This window comes from Pteropus vampyrus, unplaced genomic scaffold (genome assembly GCF_000151845.1).
Source record: "Pteropus vampyrus isolate Shadow unplaced genomic scaffold, Pvam_2.0 Scaffold10, whole genome shotgun sequence".
Lineage (NCBI taxonomy): Eukaryota > Metazoa > Chordata > Mammalia > Chiroptera > Pteropodidae > Pteropus > Pteropus vampyrus.
In genome coordinates, this window is record NW_011888791.1 from 15,028,911 (window position 1) to 15,044,860 (window position 15,950).

Genomic DNA, 15,950 nt, shown 5'->3' on the forward strand with positions numbered 1-15,950 from the left:
GCTAGCAAGGGAGTAAAAGAGAGCGGTAACTATTAAACCTTAATCATTTTGTTAAACTAAGTCATATTTAATTAGATGAAAATAATCTGTATGCTTTAGAAAGCCCTTATACCAAGTGATGGAATTAATAGTGTTCACAAAATGCTGAACCAATTTGGAAAAGACGTCATAGAATGATGAAGAAAGATCATAGTCTACAGAGAAAGGACTGTCCTTTCCTCCAACCCAAATCACTGGGTGATAAGAGTTACTAATAAATCTTTGATATCTTGGTCGGTTTATCAGCATGAGTAGGAGATAACATGTAGAAGATGAGATGACATCAGAAATGGAAGAAGGGGTTTAGAAACGACCCATGGCTCAGGGCCAGATGGATTGGTTCTGCTATAGGTGAACCTGGAAGGTGAGGTCAGGAGTAGCAAAATGAATACCAGAAGCACCTGTCTCCCAAGTAAGTGAGATAGATGGCCAAATAAAAGAAATATAGGCTTTGCTCTGCACTGGCTTCCCCAACTCTGGCTACGCCTCCAAAAACAAATGTTAGGGGGGGAAAATGCAGCTGGTTATGACAAGATATTATAACTCATTTAATTTAAAAAATCAATTTGCTGACATACAAACCAATTGGACCAAATAGGACAAACCAATCAACCAGGGCAGAAGCAATGGTCTAAACAAGGATCAACTTAAGAGCTTGGAGGTGAACCAGGAGGGCACCCAAACAAACTGAGCATGGGGCTGACAGTCTTTATGTCTTTCTGTGAAGGCAAAGCCATTTGGTTGGCACTTCATAGGAATACCGTTCCACCAGGTCTTCATCATATGGTATGTGCCACGAGTCTCCAGTTGTTTGCACCACTGTGTCATAGCTGAGAATATGCTGTTGAATTAAAAAGGGAACCAAACATTGAGAACAACGCTAAAGGGATACCTGGCCATTTCCCTTCCTTTTCGGACTTCTCTGTCTTAATTAACAATGGATTTTCAAAGAGCAGCTAGCTCTGTAAGGATGAACCCTAACATTAGCAGTTTCTTTTCTGGGGGAGTTTATTTTTAAGGTTAAGGACTCTCTACAGGTGTACACACACACACACACGATACAGTATTCCTTTTGTTCCCTTATCAGTTTTGTATGTAACAGAGAAAAATTCAAATATACAAAATAGAGAAATGGTACAATGTACTCCCATGTATCCATCACGCAGCTTCAACCATTATCAACTCAAAGCTAATTTTATCTCATCCATACTCTACCTACTTCTTTCTCTTGCCCTCCACCCTCTCACACCCAAAGACAGATATTATATCATTTCTTCTGTAATTCAGTATGTATCTCTAAAAGATAAGGACTTATTTTATAAATATAAGATCAGCACCATGATTACATTTAAGAATTAATAATTCCTTAACATCAAATTTGTTTACATTTCCAACTATGTGTGTGCACATATATTTTACAGTTTATTTATCTGAATAGAAATTGAAACTAATTGTGACTAACTGGATTATCTCTCAATTCTCTTAATCTAGAGCTTCTTTTTCCATCTCTATTCTTGCAATCTTCTGTTGTTGAGAAAATCAAGTCAATTGTCTTATATTTTTTTCCCACAGTCCTGATTTTGATGACTGCATCTCTGTGTTATCATTTGATACTATATTTCCTATGAATTTGTTGTTTCGTATATTTTTTTAACCATTGGACCATATTTATCATTGGCTAGCACATTTTTCTATAATAACTTGCCTTTGGATGTTCTTCCTTTGCTTTCACACAAGAGACTTCCTTATTTTTAAGGGTATCTACACTAGAATCAAAGGAAAACTCAACTGAGACCATGCCATAGAAGTGGACTAAACAGGAAAATGGAGTTCCTTAGCAGAAGTAGAAGTATGACAAACCCTAAGGGATAAGGAATTTTGAGCTATTACAAATAAATAAGAAAATAATAACCATGTATGAAAAGCTGTAATTAATAACATAATTGAAATCACAATTGATGACATCCCAGGTGTTTTCAATATGTCAATTAATGTGGTGCTGACCTATTAAAACTTTTGCTCTAGCAGACTTTGTTTCCAGGAACTGGCCAATTCCAAATACCAAACTACAACTGAGAAAAATAAAACACTTAGAACCTTCACCTAGTCGTAGCATTCTTTGTGTCACATTCTTACTATGTACTTGATTCTGTTAACGTTAGAAACAGAAAACATACCTGAAAGGTTATTTTTGATCCTGGAAGCCTATTAATAATGGCCAGCTGATGTCCCTGCTGCCACTTAAAGAACAGGCGTTGGGTCTTGGCATCAGGTAGACAGGCCTTGTGGTCACGCATCAGATCTTTTGTGATAAATTTGCAGTGACTCCCTGAGTGCAGTGTGGCATACAGAAGGAACGGATCATCCTCTGAGCTGTGCCAGATATAAGAAAGGACACAATCAAGCACACCCCTGCGGAGGCAGAGGACAGCATTCTTTCCCATGCTTTTGACTACTTATTCTACTTCCCTCAGAAGTGCTCTGCGTTCTTAACCGAGATGACCTCAGTGATACTTATGAATCACCTCAGCTGGCAGGCAACACTATCTAGAACATAGATGGAAAGACAGGGAAAGGGAATGCTAATGCTTCAGACACTTAATACCTCAATTGGGCTTTCCCACTAGAAAAAAGGATTCTAACAATAATTCTCTTTTCACTCAAATGTTGGTTCTCTGTGTTCCTAGGGCATTTGTTCCGATTTGCCCCATTCACAACAGAGCACACTTTTCCCACCCAATCCTCACTCAAATTCAAGAAACATTCATAATACTGGTAGGACAGGATGACACTTTCTGGCAAGCTAACAAAAATAACAGGCTGCCCTGAAGCTAAAACTGGTACCTCAAAGTAGCTTCTGGGTAGTTATCCAGATCAGCAGCCAAAAGCATCTCTTGCTTTGAGAAGAACCAGTGACTCAGTCTCCAGTGAACCCGCAGCATCAGCACTTACCACCTTAGTGCATGTGCTGTAAAAACAGCAGTAGCTACCTTGACTCAGGAGATTCAAACTCCTACATGGGATATGCCTTATGTCTTGATCCAAATGACCCAAAGTAGGACTATTTTCTGTTTATCTTATACTGAAGTATTTCAAGTGAAATGATAAAATGACTGGAATCTGCCTTAAAAATCTCCAGGAAAAAGAGAGGAAAAAAAAGTTATACAGAACAAAATTAGCAAACAATGGTAATTTTTGGAGCTGGGTGAGTTATGTGGAGATTCACTATAATCATTCTAGTGTATATATGAAAAGGTTTCTTTGGCACATTAGTGGAAAATAGAGTTAATGTTAAAATTTTAATATTCAAATACAAAGCCGCAGAAAGCCACTGAATCAATCTTTACAACTGGTTTTGGAACTTCAGTGGCTACAATAAACACAGGCCCCAAATCAAGCACGAGACCAATTTCCAGCAGGCTTCTTGGTTATAACACTTCACATTTATCTAATTCTTCCACCTAAGAAAACTAATAATGATAATGACAGCAACTTACATATATGCTTTCCATGTACTTGGTGCTGTGCCAAAGGTTTTATATGTATCATATACAACTATTAGGTTGTTTAATCTTCACAACATCCCCATGAGGGTTACATATGAAAAAAGAAGACACAGAGAAGGGAAACACTTTCCCAGATAGAAGGTGACAGGGCCATGACCTGAAACTGGATAGACAAATTCCCAAGCCTGCAATTCTAATGTTTACCCAGTGTTGTCTAACGTGATTGTATGAAGAACATAATTACTGTTCTTCTTTGAGAGACATGGAAGCACCTCTCCCATGAATGAATAAAAGAACTTAGCTAAAGGACAAAAGAAATGAGGGGTTAGTTTCCTGCTTCATGCTTCGACAGTCATTTTACCTTTATAAGAATAAATGATTTGGGGAATACTGATGAATTTGGAAGTTATCACATTCAGCCTAATGAAACCGACTTGGGGCTGAGGCACAGTTCTTATCCACGCAAAGCTGGAAATAAACTTTTGTCAGCATTTAGTATGAAAAACAAAATGCATTTGTGCTGTTGAGGATCTGTGCTCCTCCTTGGCTGCTTTCTTCTTACTTTATGGACACAGTACATTTTGTTGCTGACCATGTTTTCCATGTTTCTTTGGTTTCCTGGGAAGCTGTAGCTCATAGCAATATTCTCTTTATATTTAGAATAAAATGCAGGACCCTTGCTTGCCGAAGAGCCCACAAAGTCCTCTGTAATGTGGTCCCTGTCTTCTCTCTGACCTCAATCCTACTCCTTCCATCTACACTGACCTGCTTGCTTTCCTCAAACATGTTAAGCTCATTCCTGTCTCAGGGCTTTTTGAACACTTTTATGTTCTCTCTACTTGGTATGTTCTTCCCAATACCTCTCCCCTTCTCAAATGACTCCATTCTTTCAGACTTGCCCGCTCCTTTCCTGACCACTCCATCCGCTACCCTCTGAATTACCCCACCTAATCCCTTTCTATCTACTTACTCTGCTTTATTGTCATCATAAAATTGATCATTGCCTGGAATTACATGACCTGTTTGTTTGTTTACTTGTTTATTGTAAGTCATAAGAGGTCAGGGACTAGGTCTTGTTCACTGTTGTTTTTCCAAGAATATAGAAAGCGCTCATATTTGTAAAATATTTGTTACATGATCTCTTTAGGACCTTATGGCATGCTAATCTCACTTCTGATTTTACTTTCCTCTCATTCTTCTTTTATCCTGATTTCTTAATCTTTTAAGTTTATTCTGCTGTAGAAATTATTTTTATAAGGGCCTCAAATCTTTTTTTTTTGAAATGAAGCTGAATATACATACATATATGTACTTTAAAAATTACACATATAGGTAGCTAACAAGCAGATGATGGAGCCTAGTGTAATTCATTTATTACCTTCAGTACTTACATGTTGTCGGCAAAGAAACAGCTGGCTTGCTTTTGCACCTTTTCCATCTCATCCTTTCTCCACCGGGCACACGGTGTTAGCATGTGCTTCCGGCCCAGGACCAGCACTTGCAGATTTTGCTTGGCTAGTTGAGAGACCACATTCAAGAGCTAAAAAACACAAAGCCAGCCCCAAAGAAGGTCAAGGGAAGAAGAATCTCAAGTAAGTGGAGTGATTCTTCCAGCAGGTAATCTCAGCGGTAAAATACTCTCTTCTGGTATGAAGTAAGAAAATATTCCTAAAATAACTTCCATCTTCATAAGCCTGAGAAAAATGCTTCCTGCTTTCAAATTAATGTCTAACACCTGCCTAAGGGTCAGGCTCCATTGGATCTTGGCGCGGGAGTGGGAGGGTTCTAAATAAGCATAGACTAGATAAGTTGTTTTCAAATTGTGTTCCCTAGAGCCCACTGGGATAGTGAAAGGGAAGCCAAGGAAGATGGGGTTTGGTTCATATACACTCCCAACCCTGTTTCAACTAAAACTGCTCAGCTTTTGTATATTTACATATTAGTGTTCTACATAAGTTTTCATTTAAATAAATGGTTCTACTTCTTATTTAGAAAGTTTGTAAGTAGCTGGACTAGATAGTGACTTTTCAGTCAGCTTTTTCATGTCATGATTGTGCTAAGACTATTACGTTTCATTGGAATCCTTTTCCTCCGAAAGGTCTATTAATTTCCATCCTCTAGCCTATTTTCCAGTCAACAAATTTACCCCCATTTTCTCCACTTCCCACATCTTGTGTGCAAATGAACTCCTCTCAAAACTCTAGACTTATATTTTTAGTAAATCTAGTACTTTGGTGAGCTTGCCTATATTCAATCTTTCATAAGGAGAAGTCCATAGATTACTTTCATTTAAAACCTACTAAACTAAGTAAGCTATTATACTAAGTGAAATAAAAGCTACTGAAAATTATAATTTGTGTTACATAATAGTATATCAGAAATACAAAAATTCTTTAATTTATAAGATGTTGGGCCTACAAAATCACAAGTTGCAAGTCATTGAAAAGATCCTTAAAATTCTTAAGTCTTGGTTGGAAAAGGCACTGATTTTAGTTTAGCTTCCCTTTACTCGTAATTTCTTCCCATGCAGATTTTCAGGATATTATTTAAAATTCTTTAATCCATAAAATTTCATTCATTTGGTCAGTTTTCAAATATTTCTTTAGCACCTGTTATGTCTAATAAACATGTAGACTATTCTGACAATCTAATAATAAATTAACAAGGGCTTAATTTTTAAATTACTGTTTAATGCTTTGCATTTATATTGTGTGTGTATTTTTGTCTATCCTACTATTATCATTATTTTAGGAAACAATATTTGGTTTTATTGTGCCAATTGATTAATTCTAGAATTAAGGGACAGAATAGACACAACTTGCTCACTGAATGTGAGCCAATACTCAAGCAGAGAAGTACACTAAGACCAGTGCGAGGACTCTAAACCCAAAGCTTTACAACCAATAAAATATAATTCTTTCCTTCAAAGCTAGGAATAATGGCTTCTGTTTATTCAACAGTTATTTCTCAGACCTCTCTATATATGAGGCACATGGTAGATATCACAGCCTACACAATTTTAAAAGATATGGTCTTTGCCTCTGGTGAGAGTATCTAGTAATTTTCTTGCCCAGCTATGAAGCCTAGGAAAATATATATGCTGGCTCTACATATATTGGATGGTTAATAAACATTTTCTGATTAGCTGAGGAATATGCACACACCTATTTTTATGCATCATAAAAGTGGCTCATTTTTGAAAACTTGAAAAATATAGGCTAGAAGGAAGATAAAAGAAGAAACCACTTGTACCTTACTACCCAAAAATTGTTAACATATATTTATTAGTCTTTTTATTCTAGGCAATTTTATATAAAGGTATAAGCTATTGTTTTCAAAGTTAAGCTATTAATCAAAAGCAAACATCTACACTAAGAAAGTTTAGTTCATGGATTCAAACACCTTAAGACATTGAGAGTGCATCTCTTTCAGAATGCACTTATAACATTCACATTCCTTTCTTAAAGCTATGCTGATTACAGATTACTTTCAATAACCCCAAATATAAAATGGCAACTAGATTAAGAGGAATGACAATTTTTAAAATTTCCATATGGATTCCCACAAAGTTATCGTATAAAAAAATTTAAACAAAAACAATATTTGATACTGATTAAGTTTCCATGCAACTGGGAAGACATGGCTTAAAAAAATACAATTGGGTCTTCACATCTATATCTAGGTTTAGATAAATGGCCTTGAGTTTTCTAATATTAATTTAAAGATAGAGGCTTGAGGAAGAGCAAAAATGGCTTAGCTTGAACTACTCTGGGGCACCATCTTGTGGCTAAGAGGTATCTACTAGCAGCAGCTCTCTGAAATTGATGCCATCAAAGGAGAATAAAGGAAAGGCACAAGAAAGAAAGATGGTGTAGATTAAAGGCACTGGCCTAAAATTGTGACAGTCTAGCTATAAGCCCACACTTCCTATGAGGTAAATTCCAAGGATGGATCCAGTGGGCTGGGTCAGAGTCACAGGTATACTCAGAATAGTAAAGAAAAAGAAAATTAACCTTAATTCTATGTTAGATCAAAAATAAAACCGGGAGAAATTTCCACTTCTGGAAAGACAGAGTAGATGTACTTTTCCCTATTTCTCCCACTAAGTACAACTAAAAACCTCAGACATTATATACAAAACAAACATAAGACTTTGAAAGGTAGAGAGAAAAAGGCAGATTGGCTGGGGACCTCGGAACATGAGGAATGACATGTTGAATTCTTTGGATGTTCTTTTTATCTCATATATCTTAGACTTGAAGCTGAAGACACCAGCAACCTGGAAATGCTAATGGAAGCAGACAAGAAAAGACCAACAAAGGCTTGTTCTCTCTAGCCAAAGAACCAGGAAAGAAGCAGTCTAGCAAGACTTAAAATGACATCAGCAGACCGTGATGTTTATATATATATAAAATACCTAATGCAACCATTAAAAATGCTACACAAAGAGATACACTAAAGAATGCTATGATTAAAAAAACAAAACACTATAGATACATAAAAATGGAATTTTAAAAAACATTCAAATGTAACCTACAAATAATAACATGAAATATAAAGGGTTTGAATACACGAATTAAAAGACAGAGGTTGGCAGACTGGATTAAAAACATGACCCAATTGTATACTATCTAAAAAAGACAAACTTCAAATATAATAATATAGGCTGGTGGAAAGTAAAAGGATGAAAAAAATTATATCATGCAAATACTTGTCAAAGGAAAGCTGGTAGAGTGGCTACATTAATATTAAATAAAGTGACTCAGAGCACTGAGGAACAATATATAATGATAAAAAGGTCGCTCCACCAAGAAGACACAGCCCTAAAATGCGTGTGCCTCAAACAACAGAGCTGTAAAACAGGTGAAGCAAAAGATGGTAAAAATTAAAGGAGAAAGAAACAAATCCACTATTATAGTTGGAGACTTCAACGCTCTTCTATCAACAATTGAGAGAAGAACTAGACAGAAAATCAGCAGGTATACAGAAGCACTCGATAACCACCATACGTGCTCATGGTTTAGAAGACTCAAGAGAGTATACAGGTATCGATTCTCCCCAAACTGACATATGGGTTTAATGCATTCCTATTAAAATCTCAGCAAGATTTTTTGTAGATACAGATGAGATTATTCTAAACATATATGGAAAGACAAAGGAATAAGAATAGCTAAAACAATTTTAAGCCATATTATACAGTAATCTAAAGTGTGTGATATTGGTGGAGGTATAGACATATATGTCAACAGAACAGAAAAGCAAACCCATATAGATATGCCAAGGAAAGAGCCTTGACAACACATGGTGCTAGAGCAATTGGACATCCATAAGTAAAAAATGAACTTCTACCTAAATCTCATACTTTATATAAAAAAAACAAATCGAAAATGTATCAAGGACTTAAATGCAAAATGTAACCTATAAAGTTTTAGGAAAAAACCTAGGAGAAAAATCTTCATGATGTAGAGCTAGGCAGCATTCTTAGACTTAACATCTAAAACATAGTCTATAAAAGGAAAGTTGATAAACTGGATTTCATCAGAATTAAAAATGTTCTGTGAAAGGCGCTTGTTAAAAGGATGAAAAAACAAGTTATAGAGTGGGAGAAAATCCTTGCAAACCACATATTCAACAAAGAACTAATATCCAGAACATATAAAGAACACTCAAAACTCAACAGTTAAAAAAATAAGCAAATGATCCAGATAGAACATGAGCAAAAACTTTCACTGAAGTAGATAGACCTATAATAAGCACATGAAAAGATGTCTAACATTATTACCCATCAGGGAAATGCAAATTATAACCAAAGAGGTATCAGAATGGCTAAAATAAAAAATAATGATAACACCAAATGCTGGTGAGGATGTGGAGAAACTGAATCACTCATATATTGATGGTGGAAATTTACAGTGGTACAGCCAAGGTGGAAAACAGTTTGGCAATTTCTTATAAAACTAAACATGCAACTACCACAAAACAGAGTCACTGCACTTCCAGGCATTTACTCCAGAGAAATGAAGACATGTTCATATGAAAATTGTACAAAAATATTTATCTACTTAGGTTTATTTGGAACAGCCCAAAACTGGACACAATCCAGATATCCTTCGACAGGTGAATTATTTAAAAAACTGTGTATATCTAGACCATTGAATACTAATTAGCAATAAAAAGGAACAGACTATTGATATCCTAACATTCTGGATTGATCGCCAAAGAATGATGTTGAATGAAAAAAGATGAACACCAAAGATTATATACTGTATGATTCCATTTATATAACATTCCCGAAATGAGAAAATTATAAAGATTGAGGTTAGTGGTGGCAGGGACTAAGGAGAGGTGAGGTCAGAAGCAAAGTGGGCATGACTATGAGAGAGCAATATGAGGGATCCTTGTAGTGATGAAAATGCTCTCTTGATTGTATCAATATCAATATCCTGGTTGTGATATTATAATATTAGTTTGGCAAGATATTACTCTTGGGGGAAATTGGGTAAAAGATACATGGAATCACTGTATTATTTCTTACATCTGCATGTGAATCTACAAATATCTAAAAATAAAAATCCAAAAAAAAAAAAAAAAAAAACGTAAAAAAGCTACTAGTTCAACCCCAGGAAAATATACAACCTCTCTGGGTGTCATTTTAAAAAAAAAAAAAAAAAAAAAAAAAAAAAACACCCCTTAAAAACAAAACCAAACTGGGCCTTCATAGCAAAGTTAAAGGGGTCTGTGACAAATATCCAATAAGTATAGGATGATCAATATCCAACCAAAAGACAGTCCTGTTCTTGAGACTATAAACAAGGTTTAGATTTAAATGAGAGGGATGTGTAAGAGTTTCCTGGAGTTCAGGGCAGTCCTGATCAGAGAAGCCGAGATCCACTCTGGTCTGTTCTCAATTTAGAGAACCCAGAGATAGTGGGGACAGTTTTGGACTTGCCTAAGGGGTCTGGAATCTGGGCCACACAGTAGAGCAAGTAAACAATACTCATTCTAGAAAATATCTAAAATTCCAAATTAGTTCCAGAACGCCAGGTACCCAGTACCTCAAGGTTAACCCGGGATCAGATCTCACCCTTTTCCCCCAGCCCCTACCTGTCTCACCCCCCACACTGCTCCTTAAGATGTCTAAAGAATAATTCTCCAAAAACCAAATGAGTAAGACCAAATTTCAGCTTAATATTTGATTCAAACATCTTTTGGTTTGGCTTACATTCTAATTTGGTTTACCGCCTATAGAAATATATTAAGAGGATTTTTTTTTTTTTTAATTCATAAGAGACATACTTATTTTTGACATAAAACTGCTTAAAGGTAGTTCCTGAGGTTAGGGTAAAAATACTCTTGGCAGGGCTACATGTGTTAGAAATATAACTGCGTAGGGATGCTCAGGAAGTAGAAAAGCTGCCTAGAAGGTGGGAGAGGGCAATGAGAGCAAGAGCTTTTCTGAGTAATCCTAAACAGCAAATGTAACTTCCTTTCCACATACTTAACTTTTACCTCCCCCTCTGCAGTCTCTGGCACTTCCTGGGTTGTGTGGACTGTAGATCTTCAAAATCTCTAAAGTCTTGGGACCTGATGCCTATAGACATTAGAAGCTCTATGCCAGTCTTTCAGCAAGATAGCTGTAATCAATATACCTCATATATAAGAATATTCATTATAGGGTACCTTCAGGAAAGTTCTGGAAACAACCCAAATGCCCATCAACATATAAACATATATATAAACAAAACATTGTGTATACATGCAATAAAATATTATTCAGCCTTAAAAAGGAATAAAATTCTGACACATGCTACAATGTGGATAAACCTTGAAAACATTATGTTAAATGAAATAAGACAGATACCAATGGACAAATATTGTATGATTACACTTATATGAAGTACCTCAAACAGTCAAATTCATAGAGACAGAAAACAGAACGGTGATTGCCAGGGGCCAGAGGAGGGGGAAATGGAGAGTTACTAATGAGTACAGAGTTTCCGTTTGGGAAGATGAAAAAGTTCTAGAGATCGGTGGTGGTGATGATTGCACAATAATGTGAATGTACTGAATGACACTGAACTCTACACTTAAAAAATAAAGTAATAAATCTTGTTATGTATATTTTAACACAAAGTTTTATCGTACCAATTTTAAAATATGAACAAAAGTAGGCAAATAGCATAATGTGACATCACTCAGCTTCAATAAGTATCAGCTCATGGCCAATCCAATTTTATCTACATCCCTTCCCACTTCTGCCTCTCGGATTATTTTGAAACAAATACCAGACATCATATTATTTCATCTGTGAATATATCAGAATGTATTTCTAAATATAAGGACTCTTTTAAAAAAATAAGCATAATACCATCACATGTAAAAAAATAATTGATTAATATAATATCAAATATACAGTGTTTATATTTCTGAGTCATTTTTTTTAACAGTTAAAAAAAATCAGAATCTAAACAAGCTCCACATATTGCAATTTCTCGATTGTAGTTAAAGAAATGTGGCTGCTTGTCTTAATGGAATTTCACACATTTAAATTTTGTCCACAGCAATTCTATGGTGTCAGGTAACATATTTACCAGTCTTCTATGTTTCCTATAAATTGGTAGCTGGATCTAGATACTTGATCAGATTCAACTTTTTTTGGTCTGTCTATACATGTGTGTATTTAAAATTGTGGCCCTGATAAAGTAAGTACAAAGATCAGTTCAATTATCAAAAGTTAATGAGAACCTTCTCTGTCAGTCACTAGGCAAGGGTACTGGGAATACAAACACATTTATCCCTAACTTTCAGGAGTTAGCAGTCAAATTGTAATATAATGTAAGTGCTAAGAGGAAGCACACAGTATGGGCATTTAAATCAGCTTAGGGGTGGGGAGGATGGTCAGAGAAGTGTCCACAGAGGAAGAGACAGCTGAGCTGAATTTACAGATGAAATATCCAGACAAGGAATGGGAGTTTCCAAGGACAAGGGGCAGTATGTTGAAGGTGGGGGCTCTTTATCGGTAGGCTGAATAAAACAGGAACTGCAAACTGTCAAATGTAGCTCAAGCAGACGTGAGGAAAGATGACATGGGAAGTATAATGCTGGAAAATGAATGTAGGGGTCAGATCACAGGCATCATTGAAAGCCATGATAAGGAGTCTTTTACCCCCTGGAAGCAATGGGGGAAAAACAAAGGATTTAAAACAGGAATGTGACATGACTACCAATTTAGAGAGATTAAAACTGTGCGTTGCAAGAAGGCTGGACTAGAATATAAAGATCAAATAAGGGGTTTCTGCAGTAATTCAAGTAAGGGATAATGAGAACTGAAAGCCTGGCAGTAAAGATGGAGAGAAAAGAGCCATCTGAGAGTAAAGGAGAACTAACCATAATCATTGACTGGATGTGGGAAATAAGGAAAGGAATAAACCAAGGAACATTTGGACAGATGAATAGACGATGGTAGCAAGAAAGGGTCTATGACGGGGAGCTTGTGATATCCCCAGGTGGGAGATGTCTAGTGGGCAGCTAGTTATGTGACTCTACCATTTAGAAGGGGGCTATGAGCTGGAGATAAAGATTTGGAGTTATCAGGGAATATGCGATGGCAAGAGCCATCAGTGAGTAGATGAGGTATAACAGGATATGATACAGACTTAGAAGGAAGAAAGCTGAGGATGAAACCTGAGGAATATTCTTATTTAAAGGATGGAGTGATTTTTCAAAAAGCCATTAACAGAAGCTGAGGAGTGGCCAGAGAGATAGAAGAAAAACCAGGAGACGGTGGTCTCTCATAAAAAGTACAAGGAACATTTCAAGAAGGAATGAGAGGCTAAGTGTATCAATACTACAGAAAGAACAAAATATGGCCTGCAACCTGGAGAAGTCATTTTGATGATGCCCTGGCGGGGCAAGAGTGAGATTTCAGTTGGTTCCTTAAACTCTATATATAGAGAGCTGCAGCTTGCTTTGTCCAGAGAGACTGCCTTACAAGCATAGCTCTAGTTTGCTTACTGAAAATAATAAGCAATTATGCTTTCCATTTCAGATACTGAGCAATGTGGCCTCTTCAAAACCTCCAACCTCCCAGAAGCTTTGCTGTGAAGAGAGGAGATTTTTTTGTTTGTTTGCTTTTTTTTTTAAAGATGGGAGACTTGAGAATATTTATATTTTGATCAGAAAAAGCTAGTAGCAAAGTAGAGGCTGATGATATAGACAGAGGAGGAATAAGTGTTGGAACAAGGTCCTGAAAAAGCAGGCAGAGAGACAATCTAAAGAACAGGTGGAGAGAATACCTCTTGCACTGAGATGGTTTTGAGCACAGACAAGTTGGTTTGATTGTGTGGTTGGGGCATGTGGGTGTGTGATGTATAGGTTGATACATAAGGTCATTCCTCCTGATCTATTTTCTGTGCGCAAGAGGAGCTGAGTCATTGATAGAAGATGGTGAAGGGGGGTGGAGCAGGAGGCTTCAGGGTAGATGAAATATAGCTGATGTGAGATTGGGAGTGGGAGCCAACTGCAGATGCAGTAAAAGGCCAGGCAAGGTTGGAGGGCAAGAGTGCCTAGAGACAGCAGCAGTTGGCACAATGAGGAGACTTTCAGCACTCAGCGTCCTGGCTGCAGAGTGAAATGGTGGTGTGGACAATGAAGGCCTCTTGCTCCACGTTAACCTTTGGTCAAAAAGTACTTTCAGGTGGAACCAGCATCGAAACAGCAGTCATCTGATCTATCCCTATCCAGTAACTATTAAAGATACCATCCCAAATTTATATTTATAGCAGTATAGGATCTGTGGTTTGGGGTTCTGGCCTGAGTCAAGAATTCCAAATTCCTATTTTATTTGCTTAGATCTCTTTATTTATAAAATGTGAATAAGGTACCCTCCCACCATCCTTTTAACAGTGTTATCATTTATCCACTAGTCATCATCAACAAAATGTAAAATGTCAACACTCACGTAACATTTCTATATGAAAAGACAGGGTCTCAAAGGAGAAAAGATCTCAAAGCTACCTGGCTTTCAGGGCATGCTCTCTCTGGCAGCCTCCTCCTTTTAATGACTTTAAGATACTAGGGGCCTATTTGATAAGGTGGTCCCAGAAAGTCGCATGTTAGTGCTAAAGTACGTTTCCTTCTTCAACCTATCTCTCCACCTTCTGCCAACCCCCACCCTTTAATGAATCATGGGAGAATGGTGGGGAGAAGCTTTATTTATCTTAGCCTTAGATAGATGCAGATCCTCAAATTCTATTCAGCTAATTAGAGCCTAGTAGTCTCGATAATGTACCCGGCATCATTCCCTGGCAGCTTCCGATGCTGTTATTCAATGTGTGAAGTGAATGAGTGTAAACGGCTCTTCAGGAACCGTGGCAAGTTTAGAGTCCTGCACTCAGCCGTGAAGAGTTTTCTTTAAAGGATCTGATATAAAAGGAGAGCTTCATTAAAGCAGAAGTTCATCTCTTTGAAAATGGTCAGGAGCTGTTACAGGTGCAAACTGTGACTAGGTGGGGTGTTTGAGGAGCAAGGCATCACTTGATGGGTCTAAGCTTTTGGAGTCCCCACTTTTCTCAGATAAAACCACGCGAGTGTTCACACCAATAAGAATGTGAAGTGATTTCATCTTTGACCTGCCTCTTCTTTACACATATGTGTAGCTGTAGTTCAGCACTGAGCTGGGAAAGGAAAGCAGGTTAATTTAAAACAAAATGTTGATGTCAAAGAGAATGTTTTTAGTTATTGATAAGTGGAGAGACTTAAGATCCCATTAAAAAAAGACGAGAAATTCTTAAAATTACCACAAATAGCCTGTACTGTTGCAACATAAAAGAATACCCATTTCTAATACCAGTCATACAGTTTGGGAGACTGAAACCAGAAAACACGTATCGATTTTTTATGCTATTACTTTACTAAAGACGACCTCATGGTAACTTGGGGCTTGAACTGGGATGAACGATGGGGAGTTTCCCATTCCTGGCTGAATTTCAGGATATGAAGGGGTTAACTCGAAAGCTGACAAGAGGAAGCAAGAAAAGTAAATAAAGATTTTTCGGCTTCTTTTTTTTCATGTGCATTAATTAATTTTGAAAATTATTTCCCACAAACTAGGAGAACATGAAACCCCTTCAGGACACAGATGATGTCTGATAAATTCTATGGAGGTGTGTTCTTAGGCTCAGGAGACCACAAACATGATGTTTATAATTAATGCATTGTGCTCTCCACAAAGTTTACAACAGAAAAAACCGGGAAGTCATAACTTACACTAGAACAATGGAATTTTCTACTTGTTTCTATGTTCCTACTGTCTGCAGGTATGCTAATACCTAGTTTCATTCCCTTCTTTGTTTTTGTTCCTCTCATTATTCTCTTAGGCTGTGTTTTGTGAAGAGAATCCCTGTC

At 36.9% G+C, this 15,950-nt stretch overlaps 1 protein-coding gene across 6 annotated transcripts in view; it reads right to left on the bottom strand.

Moving 5' to 3' along the window:
• KIAA0391 (KIAA0391 ortholog) overlaps window positions 1–15,950 on the bottom strand; it is a 118,268-nt gene that overhangs the window by 6,871 nt on the left and 95,447 nt on the right. For 5 of the 6 annotated variants that reach the window (XM_023522348.1, XM_011376703.2, XM_023522347.1 and 2 more), the window contains 3 exons: window positions 4,937–5,085; window positions 2,217–2,412; window positions 801–880 (listed from right to left, as the gene is read on the bottom strand). In XM_023522348.1, coding sequence (XP_023378116.1) covers window positions 801–880; window positions 2,217–2,412; window positions 4,937–5,085 — 425 coding nt within the window. Of the gene's footprint in view, window positions 1–563; window positions 881–2,216; window positions 2,413–4,936; window positions 5,086–15,950 lie in introns of those variants that run through there. The other variant, XM_011376719.2, reaches the window with a different exon arrangement.